This window comes from Ptychodera flava, chromosome 19, assembly GCF_041260155.1.
Source record: "Ptychodera flava strain L36383 chromosome 19, AS_Pfla_20210202, whole genome shotgun sequence".
Lineage (NCBI taxonomy): Eukaryota > Metazoa > Hemichordata > Enteropneusta > Ptychoderidae > Ptychodera > Ptychodera flava.
The window spans coordinates 7,659,058-7,679,253 of record NC_091946.1 but is presented as its reverse complement, the minus strand read 5'-3'; the positions used below and the strand labels follow the sequence as shown (position 1 = coordinate 7,679,253).

The following is a 20,196-nucleotide window of genomic DNA, read 5'->3' as shown; positions in this document are numbered from 1 at the left end:
ACAAAATTAATTCATCAAATTTAACACCTAAAAATGATACGCCCAAACCTTATAAATGAGAGTGTGGAGCTAGCCCCTTCAGTTTTTTTTCCCTGAAGATTGCAGGATGCATGAAATTAAAGTAATCTGTGTGTGTGTGTGTGTGGATGTGTTTGTTTGTATATATATATATATATATATATATATATATATATATATATATATATATATATATATATATATATATATATATATATATATATATATATATTCTACCTTGACTTTATATTTTTCCGTCTCATGACATGCAATTTGATTATTTACAAAAACTTCTTACCTTCACCAAAGACTTGGACTTCACATAGACTGAGATAGTCTGTTTTGTTTTCGAGTTGCACAGATACAAAACGGCCTTGAAGAACACATTCAACTGTCACTTCACCATCTTGGTTGATATCGCCCTTTGTTACGGTTTGTCCGCATCGTTCATTATTTTCAATGACGTCATCGTTACCGACTCTGACCACTGCGCCGGAGAGACGGTCATCTAAGGACGAGAAACCGATTAGCAGCAAATTATTCAATGAAGACTTATTTTAATATTTTAATGATAATATTTTCTGCCCTTCTCGTCATTTGCAACTTACAGCATGACAGGACACTCCCATCTAAAAACAGTGCCAAAACTTATGAGCCAGGAAGTCGGGTATTTTCCTCCTAAGTAAACTTGTTTGCCATCTTGTAAGCTATTTACAATGTATGCTATTAGAAGCTCAATGCATCTACACTTACCTCCTACAGAGAATCATTTGCCCTTGAAGTTGTTGACTCACTGTTATGTTATATCTGATATGACTACTTAAGATTGCATATATTATCAGTGCAGAAAGGGGGCTACAAATGCTCTATGAAATAATATTTGACTAAAGACAGGGATACACCGAGAATAGAGTTATTGTGATTATTAGCCATACAGAATTCATTGTCATTAAAAATAGTGAATTTTATCAAGATAAAACATACCACAGCAGTCAGCTCTGTTGGTTATAATTACTTTGTCAATTTCATATTCTCCACCAAGATCCACCTTCCACCAAGGCTGGTACTCTTTCTGAGTGTGCGTACAAGTTCGCTCATTGTAGTTGTTACTTTTGTCTCCGTCCACTGCTTTCATGGCACTGCCATACGCAAAGGTACTACTTTGACTGGCTTTTTGTTTGAATGCTAAGCTCCAGTATTTTGAATCTGTGCATAAAAAATCGAGTATTGTATCTTATTTAATCTTATGTATTCACCTTTGTGAAATTTATACGCCAGCTTTAAAGCATATTTGCTATTCGGGGAGGCGATTCCGAAGAATGCGACTTAGCTTTCCTGTAGTCATGTGGCTATTGCTTTCAGATAGTGTACGTGACTATCATCTCTCACCGTCTCCCTTCGGGGATAGCTAATGGGAGGATGTCGCCGGGGATACCGAAAATCTAAGCAGTGGCTCACAGTCTTCAATGAATTTTTTTCTTAAAGAGGCACTCCCACTTAGTAACATTTTTAAAACACATTTTTTTTAATGCCAACGGTCGATGTTTGACGTGGCGACTGCACGCGGATCGCGAGATATCAATAAAAACATGTCATTTCCCGAGCGTATTTTTCACATACCCAAGTTTTACGATCGTTTCTGATTTGACCCGAAATCACCCGAAGGTTTGTTGTTGTGCTGATTGACGATCTTCTAGAGAGTTTACAATAAGTTCGAACGACGCAATGAATTTACTTCCCACTGCAAAGACTTTATATACAGCATTATGCCTTTACCTCAGGTAAGTTTTTTTAAATTCTCCTTAGTTTTTGTCGTTTTCATTATTCTAAATCAGTTGTATTATATTTTGAACCAACACACATAAACATAAGTTTTTACGTATTAAATATTGGCCGCCTCCGATGACTACATTTTGTCGTCTGCCACACAGTACGTGTGGTTCGCCGCGCGCATGGTATGCGTCTATGCATACCACGCGGCGGCCGCTATGTATCAACCGCACGTAACTGTGCTAGTCACCTATGCGAATTCTGGTGGAATCAGCAAAAATTGTTTTTCGTTTTTTCGCCAAGTCAGTAAGACTCAGCTTTCCCCCACGGGGCATGACCGATCACTGACGCAAGTGGTACTGTGGCGTACAGAAGCGTCAGCGTAGATTCGTACTCCATAGCTTAGTTGACAATGGCCCCAGTGCCGAACGTTCGATGTTCGGAAGCTGAATTTAGGTGGGCCACCGGAATTCAAAATTTTACTTTTTTGAAGACATGTTTTTTTATCGATGTCACGCTATCCATGCGCAGTCGCCACGTCAAATATCGACCGTTGGTATTAAAAAAAATGTGTTTTAAAAATGTTACCAAGTGGCAGTGCCTCTTTAAGCATCGATGTGTAATGATGCCGGGTATTTTCCCTGCATCTTTCTCCCTTCTACTTGATCCCTCTGTATTAGATTTAGTAAAGATACCTCTTGTGTACAGTGTTAATTTACACGCAATTAGAATGTTAACCCCGTACATGTAAATATCATGCGTGATTAAAACATATTGATTCCTCAATGACATCATGTTATGTTTTTTGTATGAGTTATTGAATTATTGGTCTCTAGGCGAAAGGTAACAAGTAACACGATTGGAACTAATTTGGGATGATTGGATCTTCATAATTTTCAAATTTCTCAAAAATGTTAGGTGCCCTATAGCTGAATGTCTCAATATTACGAATTACTTATAAAAACAAGTGCGTAACGTAAAAAGAAAGGCAGATGAGCTTACATTTGCAGATTTTAAAGACATCAATTCACCATCCAATTTTCCAAAATTAGTTCCAATCGTGTAAGTGTCGGTATTACCTGATATAAGCTAAGTTGACGACAAAGTGAATGACCTCTATAACATGACAGTGCTACTTATTCGGTCCCATTAAAACCTTATGATATTATGTACTTTGCTGTAGACATCTCGATTCTTGAATCAGGATATCCATCTCCATACCCGCTACGAGGTACGCCTCGGAAAAGGGAAATGAACAGCGAGAAAAGTCGAAAGTGCAACTCTTTCTCGTAATTGGTTGATTGTCTTACCATCATGCACAAAGCGTTCGCCTGGGAAAAAAGTAAGTTCTTGCTACTGGACGGCGAGAATGTACTCTCGCTCGCTCACACTCACTCACACTCTCTCTCTCTCTCTCTCTCTCTCTCTCTCTCTCTCTCTCTCTCTCTCTCTCTCTCTCTCTCTCTCTCTCTCTCTCTCTCTCATTAGCTGCAGTTGCAGAAGTGCTGTATGATATGTTGCCTGCGGAAATGTCGGTAATATTATTACCCACGGCCATAACTTGAACTTCACAGAGTCGCATATCTTCCTCTTTGCCTTTGACTTGTATGCTTACGTAGCGACCGGCGACAGCATTTGGTGTGCACTTCAACGTGAAAGATTCCGCTTGCGTCTGGTGCTTTTGGACCTTAGTGTAACAGACTTGGTTATCGCTTGACATCGCATCTGATCCAACTAGGACTTCGCTTTTGAAAAGTCGAGCTGTAAAATGATTTATCAAATACGTAGTGTTCAAATCCTGTACTATCCCATGAACAAAATGCAGGGCTCTATTCTGAAAAAGCTTAATGTAAGCCTACATATATGGACAAATTTCGGGTTGGATGATTTTTTCAAATATAAGCAAAATGATTATTGAAACACTGTGTTCATTCACAATTGCTACGAGTTGATATAGGGGTTGTGAAATTGTGCTATAAATACTTAATTCTTGGAAGGAGTTTTGTTGACACAAATTAGTGCCAACATTATTAATTTACAACTTAACATCTCTATATATTGAAAATCATAGTAAAGGAAACAAATGATTAATGTTGTCGTCCATATATTTCCCAGGTCGCATCACGATTAGGGACCGTTCAGTTTTTACGGCCTGGGGGGGGGCAAAATCTTGTCGCCAGTGTTCAAAAAAAATATAGACCCCCCCCCTGCATTTTTCGTGAAAAAAAGATGATCCCCTTTGTCAGACGAAAAAATTTGATGATCCCCCCGGCTGAAAAACAACCAAACCCCATATGTAAATTTTGGATTTAAACTCCGGTACGCGGCGCACTTTATTCGTGTAGCAGAGATGCCAGTGCACAAACTTCTCAGCCACACCCATGCAAACGTCTGTTAATTAGGACGAATGTAAGGCAATATTTAACTTCATTTCCATAGACAACATATGTCCATGAACATTGTATAAAATAAACTTTATTGGAGTGGTTCGCCAAAGGCAGCCCTCCGGTTAAGAGGGTCATGGGCCATTACGTAAAGTGAACTTTATTCTTGGACTATTTGGCCACCAAAGGTGGCCCGCTGGTAAAGAGGGTCGATCACGGCCATTGCATAAAGTAAACTTTACTGGACAGGGCTGCCGAAGGCGTCCGGCTGTTAAGATGGTCAAGGGCTATAACATAAAGTCAATTTATGGAAGTGGGCCGCCGAAGGCGGTCCGCTGGTAAGGGTCGATCATGGCCAAGTACACCTAATTGGAATGGGCCACCAAAGGCGTCCGCCCATTAAGAGGGTCATGGGCTATTACATAAAGTCAATTTATTGTAGTGGGCCGCCGAAACTGGCCCACCAGTAAAGAGGGTCGATCATAGCCGTTGCACGAAGTAAACCTAATTGAAGTGGGCCGCCAAAGGCGTCTGCCCGTTAAGAGGGTCATGGGTAATACATAAAGTCAATTTATTGTAATGGGCCGCCGAAACTGGCCCACCAGTAAAGAGGGTCGATCATAGCCGTTGCACGAAGTAAACCTAATTGAAGTGGGCCGCCAAAGGCGTCTGCCCGTTCAGAGGGTCATGGGTAATACATAAAGTCAATTTATTGTAGTGGGCCGCCGAAGGCGTTCCGCCGGTAAGAGGGTCGACCATGGCCATTGCATAAAGTGAACTTTATTGTAGGTATTATGTTTTTGAAAATGTGGTGTCCCCACCTTTCCTACCAGTGAAAAAGCGATGACCCCCCTTCGCGGATTCCAAAATTACGATGACCCCCCCCTGGATTTTGCCGCCGCGACGGTCCCTTAGATGATCAGATTAAAATCCTGAAAGTTTCATGAACGACACTTAGCCTTGAATATTTTAAAGTTCCATTAGCTGTATCTTCTGGCGATTTTTCCGTTAGTTTTGATTGAAATGATCACTGGCTCATGTTGAATAGCCTGTCAAATAACAGAGAATCGCATATTATTCGGAAACATTACGTGCCCTACAACTAAATAACAATGTGATTTTACAACGAAAATTTCAATTTTTGTCCGGACAGAAAATACAAACTGTTGACACGCGAATTGCAACGTAGGCGTTCTTCTGCACCTGCGCGAGTTATTTACAGCAATTTCAAAATAAATATTCATTTCTTATGCCCGGTACTTACGTCGTAGTCCATTGTCCAAGCACGTTGCGTAGCCAGATGTCTGGCAATCCACGACGCAATGTTGTTTTGATCCGACATAAACGTGAACTTGTACATCTGGCGTGATCGCGGCGTCACCATATCTGCGTTCTCCCCACCAGCACGCTGAGCACGACAGACGTCAACAACGAGCTCGGAAGGGCAATACGTTTGAACAAAAATTAGCAGTTTATGTGGCTGTAACATCACTAATCATGTTTGTTTCTTCCTAAAACAACATTTTGCAACAAATATTAGCCTCCAACTTGGAATTTTCCGAGGTAAAAATGGTCAAAAGTTACAAATAATGCCCCTTTAAATACAGATAAAATGCGATCTTGAAACATTAAAGGAGAAATCGTTTATTGCATTTAATCTTTAAGTTGTTGTCGATATTGAGTATATGCATGGTGCTGACCCTTCGTTTTCCGTTAGATTTTATCATGTTGGCAAATTTGCTTTCAGAAAAAGCTAATAAATGACCTGCCCCTACACTGTAAATCTATGCGACGTGTGACGCGTTTAGAGATTAAATGCCAGCGTTTAAAAATTAAACACCTGTGTTTATTAAAGTGTCGATGTGTTTAGAAACTAAATGCCTGTGTTTATTAGCATATTCCAACTGTGAGTTCCATGATCACGGGGAACTCTGACATGTTTCCTGTTTAAAGTTTACTCGACGAACTTTTGCGTATTATAAAATTTTATCATTTAACATACCTATTGTAACATATATATTAAAATATTAACTTTCAAAATATTACACCATTGCCGTTTGTGTAATTTTATTTAATATTGATTCGGATACATGTAAATCTCATTAATTCATTATTTCACATGGAAAAATACATTATATAATAATTTTGACCTATATTTTTTATTCTAAACATACTTTTGTTAAACGTAATGTACATGCAGCTACGGAATATAAACGCTGGTGTTTAATATGTCCAATGTTGTAAACACAACCGTAAACACCTTATGTGTTACTCTCCCATGTTGCACTGCGGCTTTGCAGGGGGTAGCGCATGCGCTTAAGTCATAAACAGTGGCGCGTCCTACGAAGATGTCTGCTGCGTTTCGGACTCGCCGTTTTGACGTCCGTTTTCGACAGGAAGACCATAATTCAGGTAATTATAATGTTTATCTGTAAACACCCAGGCTTATAAAGCGTTTGAATGAGTATTGTTTGTTTTTGAAGATCACTTTATTGATAATTTTCACGCGCAGTTCTAGTGTCAATACGATAGCAATGCAAATTGCCTATGTATACATCATAACATTGCCGTCACATTGAAGGTGTACGATGTAGATTCCGGACATATTTTTCGGGACATATTATGCATCTTCTTGACTGAAAACTATACTGTAATTCTTACCGACAATAAAAACAATGGGGTTCTGTCATAATATTGAATTAATACTGCGCGTGACAAACTGGTATTTTTATCAGTCTATGCAAATGAGGTAATCGATATGCAAATTTAATAAACAAGGTCTTTGAGGGGAACTACTTTCTGTTTGTAAATATCTCTTCGAGTATAAGACGCTGCAGACCGTTTATATTTATATCATTCCGACGATTCGGACTGAACTGATTGCTGTTTTCAACATTTTGCCGATTCTAATGTTTGGTACTATTTTTAACCCAATTAAGAACCACATTTTGCTGCAGTTTGTTTTAAATTTACCTATGGTATTTAACAACTTATTTTCTTGTGCAATAACAGTCCAAATAAGTGATAATATGCAAACTCTCATGAATGTGTGGTTGACCTCATTTAGATTTTTTCAAATAATGATGAAATATGTATATTTGTGTTTTTAAGGTGATGTTTGTTGTTTTTTGGTATATCATCTTCAAATCTACTTGCCAGAAAGCTTTGATATTTAAGATTAAGGTGTATTGGGTATTTCAGATTTATCAAATTGTGCAGAAATATGTAATTTTGTACTGTTATGCCTAAGGCAAATTTTGTAATTTTTGGTCAATGTTTTTTTTAATAAAACCGCTTGTTTGATAACTTTGATATTTTGTTAACAGGTTCAGAAAGATGATCAAAATATGATATATTAAAATTATGATGAAATCTACTACTTTGTATTTTGAGGCAATTTTTCCAATTTTTGGTCAAATAAATTTGTTTCTCAAAATGTAATCATGTGATAGCTTTGATATTTGGTATGCAAGTTCTTAGGGATTAATTTTAATGTGATATATCAAAATTATGACTAAATCTGTAATTTTGTATTTTTGGAAGCAATTTTTGCCATGTGTTGTTAAAAAATTTGTTTCTCAAAAAGTACACATCTGATAGCCTTGATATTATTTGGTATGCAGGGTCTGAGGGAGTATCTTAAAGTGATATACTGAAATTACAAAAAAATCTGGAATTTTGTATTTTTTGAAGAATTTTATTTTACCATTTTAGGTCAAAAAAAAATTGTTTCTCTGAAAGTGCACATCTGATAACTTGGACATTTGCTATGCAGGTTCCTCTAGGGATTACTTCAATGTGATATATTGAAATAACAATGAAATGTGTGATTTTGTATTTTTGGAGTAACTTTTGCCAAATTTTGTAAAACAATTGTTTCTCAAAAACTACTCATCTGATAGCTTTGATATTTGGTATGCAGGTTCCAAGGGATTAATTATATGTGATGTATTGATTCTGTGATGAAATTTGCAATTACTTTTTATTGGGGAAATTTTGTCATTTTTGATCAAAATATTTTTTTCTAAAAGACTACTTGTCTGACAGCTTGGATACTATGTAGGTTTCTAGGGATAAACTATGTCTGATATATTGGAATTACGATGAAATTTGTGATTTTGTATCATGGGGAGCTTTTTTGCCATTTTTTGTAAAAAAATTCTTTCTCTGAAAGTGCACATCTGATAACTTGGACATTTGCTATGCAGGTTCCTCTAGGGATTACTTCAATGTGATATATTGAAATTACAATGAAATCTGGTGTTTTGTATTTTAGGGGCAATTTTTGCCAATTTTCTTTAAAAGCGTTTCTCAAAAACAACTTGTCTGATTGCTTTAATATTGGGATGTAGGTTGCTCATGTGATAGTTTAATATTCGGTTTACAGGTTCCTAATGATTAACTAAATGTGATGTTTTTGGTGCAATTTTTGCCATTTTTGGTCAAAAAAGTACTTGTCTGATAGCTTTCAAATTTGGTATGCAGGTTCATAGGGATTCTCTTAATGTGATATATTGAAATTACAATGAAATCTTCATTGCATATTTTGCAGCTATTTTTGCTACTTTTCGTCATCCCATCCTGAAATGAGCTATCAAACATTGCCACCTTCATCAACACATGTGTCACAAATAGTTATTCTCTATGTAACACAACAGAGATCTTACGACCGTTAGGTCGCTTGTTTCACTAAATTCAAAAGGATGAACCAAACTGCCTAACACTTTTAGTATTGAGGTATGGACTTGGAGACTATTTTTAAAGACGTAAAATCTATTGCGGTAATCTGATGCAACCATTGCGGAAGAATGTATGAAAGCCCATCATGTCTTCAAATCAAATCTTATGAGATACTGACTTTTTAGCTCTGCTATAAGTGACAAATCATTTAGAAATGTGTGTATTTGTATTTGGGGCAATATTTTGTGTTTATGGTCAAAAAATCATCATCACTAAAACCGTTTGCCTAAAATTTGTTATACAGGTTGCTCAGGGTGATCTTAGTCAGTTTGGTTAAAAATTGTAGTAAAATTTGAAAATTTACATTATTGAGGCAATTTTTACTGATTTTGGTCAAAAACTCTTCTCTGAAATCACTTGTTTGATTGCTTTGATACTTGGTGTTAAGGTTCCTTAGATTGTCCTCAGTAAATTTTTTTCAAACTATGTTGCAATTTGCCTATTCTTATTTTTTGACATTTGTTTCCGTTTTTCTGTAAAAAAATTTTAAGGTTCCAAGACAAGAAATTTACTTTAATTTTTAATCTAACAATTCTCTGGTGGTTAATAAGCTCAGAACCCCCATAAATTATAATTTCCTGAAAGCCTAAGATATAGGGAAACGTTTGGTAACCACTGTATCACAATTGCTATATAACTATCACTTGACAGATAATTAGGATAACCTTTAAAAAATTGGTTTTCCCAATGTTTTGTCCAAATAGCCTACTTCAAAATATCTGACTTAAACTTTCTAGAATGCAAGCTGTCACAACGCTCTTCTATCGTCCTTAGTTTTTTTGGAGTACAATTTTAAAGAAATCAACTTGGGTTAAACTCACCACTCTAGAAGTTTTTCTGGCATAAAAATTGTTTTAGGAGGTTTAAAAAATTCTGAGACACACTTTGGAAGATCTTTAAGACAGCTTGAGCTCACACATATTTCAGCCACATATCTCAAAGCATTGAAACAAAACACTGGGGAAACCAATTTTTGAAAGCTTATGCAAATTACCTGTCACGTGTTAGTTATGTAAACAATGGTACACTATGGTAACCAAAATGTTCTCCTATATCTAGGCTTTCTGAAATATAATTTACAGGTGGTGTGAGCTTATTAAGTACTAGAGAATTGTTATCTTAAAAAGGTAAATTTCTTGTTTTGGAATTTTAAATTGCTCATCAGACTACTTTGAAATTTGATGTGAAGGTTGGTGTGGATGATCAATATCAGTTTTGTACAAATTGTGAAAAAATCTGCAAAACTGTATTTATCCAGTAATTTTTGCTGTTTTTGTTTAAAAAAATCCAAAAATCATCTAAGTTCTTAGAATCCCATTGTCTGATTGCTTTTGTGTACAGGTTTGTAGGGATGACCTGATTCAGATTTGTTGAAATTATTTCAAATCTTGACACATATTTTGAGTATTTTTGCTGGTTGTGGTCATTCAAATGATATGTTTGTCTGGGAAGTTGGCTATACATGCTACATTATTCTTGCACAGATTAATGATCAATAGTATCACTATGCAATATTACATCCCATAATGTACAGGATAAACTGAATGCAACAGTTATCACAAGATGTATAAATTATGGCTCAATATCTGGTTTCATAGAGTTCATCTGATTTCTTACATGTTTTTGTCTGTCACAGCAGACAATTTATCCTGTACATTATGGGATGTAATATTGCATAGTGGTACTATTGATCATTAATCTGTGCAAGAATAATGTAGCATGTAACAATAGCTTGCTTTAGTCATACTTCTAATCACAAGTATATTAATCAATGCATTACACATTCTCTATTTCCAATAGGAGGTTCCAGATGCTGACATTGAAGTTTATTTCAAGACCAGGGAACTTGAATCGCCGAATCTTGTCGTCTTTCTTGAAGATAATGAAACTCAAACGCATTTTGTAAAGGCTGACAGTAAGGTTATTGACTGTTAATGTGAGAGTGTTGAATATGGCAGTTCACGGTGCCAGGTATATGAACAATGGGACCTTTGATTATGTTTGCTTCTATACAACATGTTTCCTGTGCATTCCATTTAGCACACTGTATCCAGTCTTTTTTTGGAAACTATGTCCTCTCAGCTAGGCGACTGATGCCGTATGTTGTTGGTTCGAATCCGATTGAAAACTATCTGTATATCCTATGACATAATTTTGAAGGTAATTGTTAGTGTGATAAACACTTTTGATAAACATGTTTATATGTTTTTTGAATAAACATGTTTAGGTCATAAACACTTATATGTGTTTAAAAAGTGTAACAACCCAATAAACATGTAAGTCTGTTTAGTTGTTAAACGCGTTGACACGTTTATTAATAAAAACACCAGGTGTTTAAATCCTAAATATGTGTGTTTATTAATTAAACATTTCAAGTGTTTACTATATCTTAAACACCTTAACGTGTTTAAAAAGTGTAACAGATAAGTGTTTAGTTATGTGTTTAGAAGTTAAACACTTGGATTTACAGTGTATGAAACATAACACTTTATTACACCTCACTCATTCAACGTGCACTGCCATTGGTTAAACACGACTCACGTGACATGTAAAAGAACGTGATGATGCCCTCTGCGAATGTAATGATGCCCTCTGCGAACTTGATGATGCCCTCTGCATTTGATATTACATGGATGACGTCATTTTACTTACTGCGCATCCTTTCTGCGCAAAACAAATTGTCGTTCGCTTGTTGTACTTTGCAGTTGGCAACTTATGGCTGTGAAACGTCATGCAGAGCTGGTCACCGGCACAGTTAGACGATATTTTGATGCAGGTAAACAGCAAACGAACGAAAATGGCAACAAGGAATGCAATTTCTGTGTTCAGCGACTATACAAGCAACAAATTTGGATACGCCACCGAGGAGATCGGCAAACTTTAGCGGCAACCCTAGACTCGGCACTCGCCTACGGCTCGGGCATCATCAGTATTTCGATCATGACCACCATCCCTTGGCAGGCAATAAATCGTGATCTTGCCCTCGCTCTCATGTGTTATTATTTAACTAGACACAGTTACTATTTGCTTGGGATAGAGATCACACGCAGTAATACTCACGATTCCAAGTTTTTCTGTGTGTAATCCTAATTTCGTAGACAAGATAGGTCTTTCCGAGATCCACTGACCACATAGGTGCATACTGTTTTTCTGTGTGCGCACATGTGGCATTGTCACCATCTACAGCATTTTCTGATGTACCGTTTACTTGGCTTGGTACCGAGTGCTCCGTAGGTTTGCCTAATGCGACATTTCTCAGAACTGGCACTGAAAATAATAGCAATCTTATAATAACACACTTACAAAATCATTGCATTGGAATTTATACATACTTTTTTTCTTGTATATTTAATCTTTAGTGCTTAGTATACAAAATGTCCGAAACGTAAATATCTATATTCCCAGTCTGCTAAAGGGTCACATAATTGCTTTCTATGACAATCCGTGGCACATTTCGGCCAACCAATAAACCAATTTGCACCTTCAGAAAAGAAAAGCGAAATGGAACTAATTTTCAATTTTCAAATGGTTTCATCATCTTGGTTATTAACTTTTAGGCCCATTTTTAAATTTAAAATCTTTGGTCTGAGATTTAAGTGTAGGACATAGGTATATACTGATGTGAGAATGGCACTTTGCGGCCATCACAATTATCCTGTGACAACTCTATTTCCAACAATGCACTATTTCCGGGGTTTTTTTTTCAATTTTCAATATACCAAATAACCAATTTTCCCCTTTCATTTGGGGTGTGGCTGCAGCATCTTTGGATACTATGGCGGAAACAATTGTATCGAGTTGGAGTGGTTCCACTCCGGAATAAAAAGGACGCGATGCGTTCTACAAACTTTAAGTATGCCCAAATAATCACGTGATGCCGGTACAAACAAGCTCACATGTGTGTACTAACGCGTATGGAAATACACGTACGTCTATGCGCATTTGCGCACATGGCTTTGTTTGTACCGTGGTCGATTCGAATTCCGGGTTTAGCCTATTAAGGTGTAACATTTGTCTCCGCGTGACCAAATGTACTGGGGCGGGCTCGGTAACGATAATTGCACAAAACTATCAGCCAATAATATTTTACTTCGTCATTTCGGGTTGGACTTTGAGTGTGATTGCTTCCGACTTAGAGATCGCATGATTGGATAGCGCATCCACATGTCCCCATCTGTAGCAAACTTGTCTACCAGCACTCTGTTGCCACGGTAACATTTCATTGCGACTTTCTGGTAATGAAAACGATGTCCGTCACCCTTTCCCCAATATCACTGTGATTTACCACAAAGATGTGTTTGCAACCAAGTGCGAAATTTTTACCGGTCTTTCCATGCGTATAAGTTTGAAGTTTGAAATTAAATCACAGATGTCATGCCCGAATTTTTATTCTCGTTATATGGTATAATGTACAATGATAACGATGTATTTAGAGCGATAGACTTTGTTTTGTTAGGGGTGTACTCTTGAAAGGTCACTGAAAGTTGCAGGGGCACAGGTCCGATGTCGCCTCTTGGTATCACTGAACGCAGGGCAGACTAGGAATGGTGTACTTTAAAAACGGAGACGTCGACCACCGAGCTCCGATCGTTCTAAATTCGATTTCATAAACTTCATTTCTATTCATAAATTTCAGCGTATTTCACACTAAGCCAACATCACACTTTTTTCTTTCAAGCTGACACGTAATTTGGTTGCTATTCTGTGCTAAATTGAAAAAAAAATCGCGATGAACTGCCGAGCTGCCAACCCTATCATTTATAGCATCATCTAACTCCGTTTGGCGAGATTGCACGTAGCAAAATTATTGTTTCCGTTGGCGCGATGTTGCTTATTGCGCAACAAATTGCGCCCATTTAATCATAGACAGTGGAGGGGAGGGGGGAGTCCCCCTCTACTGTCTATTATTTAATCGGGGAACGAAGTGTAAGACGATACTGTCTCAAACATGATATCATCGCCTTCAAGGTCAATATTTGGATAGGGTTGTGTAGGCAATTCATAAAGTTGGCCGGCATACGGTTTAAAGCGAAACAAATATTGACAGCTGATCATGAATAAATTAATCAGATAAAATTAAATGTGGATGCCGCACTGTTATTTGGCTGATGGCTGTCACAACTTTTACACCGTACAAGTTTGCGACATTGACGGATAGCGCGTAAAACTTTTGAAGGTCAGGTCAAACAACTTTTCTTTCTGGCCGCAACACTATTGTTCCTTGCATGTTCCTTACTCAGTTCATTCAAACAAGTTGCCGCGCAAATAAATGTCACAATTCGATGCATTCCTAGGCCAAAGATAGATACTATCTGTTGCAAAGCCCAAAATAAAATAATAAAATGAGATCTTTGGTAAATCGAAAATTGGGAAAGCGGAAATAGTGCATTGTTGGAAATAGAGTTGGTCAGAGGGAAATTTGAATGTCCTTAAAGTGCCGTCCTCACGGCAGTACACACCTATTTCTATATTTCAATCTCAGACCATAGAATTTAAATTTAAAAATCGGCCTAAAAGTTAATAATCAAGATGATGAAACCATTTGAAAATTGAAAATTAGCTCCATTTCGATTTTCTTTTCTGAAGGTGCAAATTGATTTATTGGTTGCCTAAATGTACAGCCTAAGGTGCTTACAGAACTTGAAGTATAGTTATTACACTATGTTAACAGTAATTTGCACATGCATTTGTTAAAAAGTACTTTCAAATCTAACACACGATTTTTGCATTCTTACTTTGTTGACATTTATTTATGGGGAAAGTTACGGACAAGTGATAAAAAGGACGGCAAATGCTGCTTAAAGTAGCACTCCCCCTTTGTAACATTTTTAAAACACACTTTTAATGCCAACGGTCGATAGTTGACGTGGCGACTGCGCGCGGATCGCGAGACATCGTTAAAAACATGTCATTTCCCGAGCGCATTTTCCACATCCAGAAGTTTTACGATCGTTTCTGATTATGACCCGAAATCCCCCGAAGTTTTGTTGTTGTACTGATTGGGAGTCCATGATAAGTTCGAACGACGCATTTAATTTACCTCCCACTGAGAGGACTTTATATATAACATCATGCCTTTACCTCAGGTAAGTTTTTTTTAAACTTCTCCTTAGTTTTTGTCGTTTTCATGATTCGCAATCAGTTCTATTATATTTTTAACCAATACCACATAGATATCAGTTTTTTGCTCACGTGTTCACACACGTGAGCATATGGTTTAGCCATGTCTGTGTGTGTGTGTGTGTGTGTCTGTGTGTGTGTGTGTCTGTGTGTCCGTGTGTCTGTATCCCCATTATCTCAAAAACGGCTGAACGTATTTCAATCAAATTTGGTAGACATCTTCAGAATTCAAATGGCTAGAACTGAAAAGGTTTTGGTGGGCGTGGCTTGCATATTAATGAAGTTATCACAGTTTTAATTTTTCTGATACATGGTAGTCTATGGGAAGCATGATGACCATGGTTCTGGGTATCTGTGCACGTTACACTCTGGCCAGACGATGCTGAAGTTAGACACGGTTTCGGATTCGGTTTTGGATTCAGTTTCGGATTCGGTTTCGGATTCGAGAGACTGAAAGAAATTTTATATTTTCAGCCAATTGTTACACTGTGGAATACTGGATTTTCCTTACTTTCCCTGGACCTTTTTTCAGCTAAAATAATATCTAATCACACTAGACAAAGTGAAAATAAGATCACAATAAAACAATGCATATATTTCATGGCATAAATTGTGTGCATATATTCACAAATGGTTAAAAAATAGAAATTACAGAAAGCTTCAAAGCACTCTAATTTAAAATTTAAAGGAAGTGTCGAGCAAGGAAAACAATATTTAAAAAAACATACTTTAATCATTTTATATGTCACAATGTGTGTCACATGGTTTAATGTTAATATGTTGTATTAATTTGATGTTTTGATTGATGTTGTTTTACATAATATGTTGCGTAATAAAGATAGCATTGAATGCATTTCTTGAATTGTGCGTAGTACTGTTAGCTTGAATAGTCTGAGCTGCATAATGCCCATAATTGAGATGGACAGCTCATAAGTTGTAATTTTGACTGATTTTTCAGCAGTTTTGTCTTGTGTAGTCATGCATTACAGTTCCTTGCTCTACTGCCTAAAGTGTTTTGATTTTTTAAACTTTATAAATTATGATTATATATGAAACATTTATGTCATGAACTACATGCTACATTTATGTGATAAAATACATGCTATTTGTGCAGTAATTTCATCTAGTTAAAATATCTCCTTGTGTATCAGTAGTTATTATATTCTTCGAAAAAATAATAACATGAGCTGGAAATATAAGAACCGAATCCGAAACTGAATCCGAAACTGAGTCCAACTTCAGCATCGTCTCTGGCTAGAGTAAAGCCGTAGTACTCATCGTCAGAAATATCGTCGAAGGCCGGCTATTGCTGGCAATCCGGAGCAAGGTAACGGCACTCAGCTGCTTCATAAACCTTAGTGCATCTAGAGGACCGTCACAGGAAAAAGTCAGGTAAGTGTTTCACTCTTTTGTATGGTAACAAGTCGCGATGATACGTGTTACTGTTAGTGGAAAAACAAGGTGGCCGATATACGGATATGGCTAAGGTGTACGGTATGCGTATCCTTACGTCGGAAGATTTTGCGTCAAAAGATTAGACTTTGTATTGTGAAAATAGACAAGATTTCATCTAGCTAAAGGTAAATTTGTTCATTATGGAAGCGATCAACAATTTTGAATCTCGAGAACGGTGTCCTTGATGAGTCGTAAATATGAACAAGTGGTGAGGACACGTGTTAGTGGAAAAACAAGATGGCCGACGTGGCTAAGGTGTACTTGTATGCGTATCCGTGCGACGTCAGAAGTTTATTGCGTCAAAAGGTTAGACTTTGAATTTGTGAAAATAGACATGATTTCATCGAGATAAAGATAAATTTGTTCATTATGGTAGTGATCAACAATTTTGAATCTCGAGAACGGTGTCCTTGATGAGTCGTAAATATGAACAAGTGGTGAGGACACGTGTTAGTGGAAAAACAAGATGGCCGACGTGGCTAAGGTGTACTTGTATGCGTATCCGTGCGACGTCAGAAGTTTTATTGCGTCAAAAGGTTAGACTTTGAATTTGTGAAAATAGACATGATTTCATCGAGATAAAGATAAATTTGTTCATTATGGTAGTGATCAACAATTTTGAATCTCGAGAACGGTGTCCTTGATGAGTCATAAATATTTTCCTCAACACAAACATCTCAGAAAATTTGACGCTTGATTATTTTTCCTTTACCACAGACCACTGGAACAACCACCATCCTCACGTGCTGAGACTACCAGAAAGCCATCACGAGTGCCACCAACACAAAGTAGCAATTGCCATCACGACAGCATTGCTAGCCAAACCTCGGCCAGTGTTAGGGATTCATACACATACATTTCATCAGGTTTAGTACTGACCCAAAAATTGTGCGTGAACGGTCTGCAGTACTGAACCGGCTTCAACTTTTGACAGTATTCCTGGGCCGGTTTGCGGATGAACTTCACTCATCAAATCATGTGTGCACAGTTCAGTCAGTTCAGAACTGGCTAACAGTATTTTCCAGTCTTCCTATTGACTCATGTATACATTTGTTCCCATTTTGTTTCCTATTATATTATGTAATTGCACTTTGCAACCTTTGGCACTTTCGATTCCAAGTTTCTGCTCTGGAATATTTTAAAGGTATACTGTCACCTGTTCCAATTTTGCCACAGTTACCATGGAAAGAAAATCTAACCAATCACAGATTTTAAACGGGTGGCCACTTTTTAAAAACGGCGTCATCACATGAGCATTTTGAATACCAAGGAACGCCCCTTTGACCATATATGAGCATAGTTTGATAACAGGTGACTACCCTTAATTGATGAACAAACAGTCCAAAATAAAACTCATTGAGAAAACATTAAGTAAATTTCATAGATAAAGAGATTCCTAGAGTGACCAAATGTCAGAATCTCCTCGAGTGACTGTTATGCAGTCCCCTGTGGGCTACGTTAACCATGTTTGTTGCAGTTAATAGTTTTGGATATTACCTATTGTACACAATGATGTACTTGTTCTTTGTGCATGATAATGTTCGCAATAAAAATTTGAAAATCTGACTACTTGCTCATTCCTTTTTTAGCTCCCATCACTATATTCGGAACTGTCTCTGCAGCAGTCTGTGCACACAGCTATCTCAGACTTGCCCAATTTCTTCCAAAAGATGTACAAGGATAATACATTATGACATACATCTGCACATTGATTTCTGTAATCATTAATTTAAACTTGGCCCTGTTACAGAACTTTATTTTTAAACTTTTCAATAGAATCACAAGTATTAGCAGATGTGGACGTTTGCAAGGGCAAATATATTTGCTGTAGAAATTTAAAAAGGGCTAAGAATTTTGAAACCTACACTTGTAAAAAAAATCTTAATCCCATCCTCAACTGACCAACCCCACCCCAGGATAACACTCCTTGCACTCCAAGCCCAGATATGTAAAAGCACCCTCAACCCCAATTGTTGACCCGCGACTTTCACCCTCTTCCCCCTCTTAACAGTTGACAGCTCACCTATTCAATTTCAAGTATCCCTTTACAAATTTAATAATGGCCGATAGCTGGTACACTGCTGTCTCTGTATGCTGCCTTTGCTATCTGATATCAAAAGATTTGTGCTGAACAATGGCAAAAGTAACAGTTACTTGCCGATCACTTTGCTTCAGAACTAACACAAACTTGGCTGGAGACAACCATTCTACAAAACTCATTTTGTAGATCCAAAGCGCCCTCAGTGGTAGACATTGCTTTTTTACCAATTGCTAGCCTGTTCACTAGAGACAAGGTAAAAATATACTTCAAAAAAAGAAAATCACTATCTATATGTCAATACTATATCACAGTGTCATAACGTACTATACCTGACAGAAATATGAAAATATAATACAGCTAATATCTTATAATCTACAAAATACCAAGACTAACTTTACATTGACTTTCCAAACTTTTATTGCTATCTCAGTTTAACAAGGAAGTCATATTCTACATGGCCAATCCACCTGTATTGAAAGTTCCCTGAACATTGAGTAGTATAAACTTTCCATTTTCCAGTTTTCTGTAATAAGAACAAAATTTTGATCCAGAACAAATCTTCATGTTTATATATGGGATAAATACAAAGTTTAAAGATTGTCAAACTTTCATGAGACTGAATTCTTGGCAGAAATTGGACGAAAAGCCAAAATTGTCATTTTTCAATATTAAAAAATTCATAACTTTTGATTGAATGAATCAAGGTCCTTCAACCTTTTATTTTTCACCTTCGTACCATACCACTTTACTGTCAAAAGTAGAAAAATATGCCTTGGCCACCCAACTATAAACAAAATCAGTTCCAACACTTTTATCTAATGTTCTTGTCATTCTGTCAACAAATCACACTAATGCACGTGAGCATATTCAGTTCATATCTGGTTAGGTGTAAAACATTAGCCGCCTCTGATCGGACTACATTTTGTCGTCTGCAAGTGCTGAGACAGCCTCTCGGCCGAAACTAAGTTCCATTTCGTAAAGGCATAATGCTATATATGTTTCCAATTTGAATATGCAGGTATATCACTGATATAATCTACTACCGCGTCAAGGTAGTTTTTGCCATATTCAGTTTCAAAATGTTGAAATGTTGAAATCCTGCTAATTTCCATTGCTACTGTATTATATTGCATTGTCAACTCGAGTCGGATATCCGTGCAGTGCGCTCTTAGCAAGGCAAAGATGTGTTATACTTAGGTGTACCGACCGCGATTATCCAGGGTGTTTCCGTGATAAAATGTTGGTTTATTCAAATCAAATGTACCCTAATATTTAGGCAGTTTTTCCGTAGAAAGGGTTAATCTGTGTGCGACCAGAATTGAGTCACAGACCATCGATGCATCGATTATAATTGGGTAAGAATGCCGAGGCGCTCCCGATAGTTTTCCCAGCGGCTATACTCGTCATTTCTATGCGAATTCTGGTGGAATCAGCAAAGTTTCTTTTTCGTTTTATGCCGAGTCAATAAGACTCGGCTTTCTCACACGGGGCATGACCGATCACCGACACGAGTGGTACTATGGCGTGCAGCAGCGTCAGCGTAGACTCGTATTCCCTTGCTTAGTTGACAATGGTCCCAGTGCCGAACGTTCGATGTTCGGAAGCTGAATTTAGGTGGGCCACCGGAATTCAAACTTTTACTTTTTTGAGGACATGTTTTTATCGATA

General features: G+C 37.2%; 1 protein-coding gene across 1 annotated transcript in view; it reads right to left on the bottom strand.

Annotated features, from left to right (window-relative positions):
* The window catches only part of LOC139118495 (uncharacterized), a 57,289-nt gene that overhangs the window by 23,896 nt on the left and 13,197 nt on the right, over positions 1 to 20,196 (bottom strand). Inside the window, exons 7-10 of the mRNA XM_070681788.1 lie at positions 11,973 to 12,179; positions 3,337 to 3,549; positions 1,003 to 1,224; positions 317 to 526 (exon numbers count right to left, since the gene is read on the bottom strand). Of these exons, the coding sequence (XP_070537889.1) occupies positions 317 to 526; positions 1,003 to 1,224; positions 3,337 to 3,549; positions 11,973 to 12,179 (852 nt within the window). The remainder of the gene's footprint in view (positions 1 to 316; positions 527 to 1,002; positions 1,225 to 3,336; positions 3,550 to 11,972; positions 12,180 to 20,196) is intronic.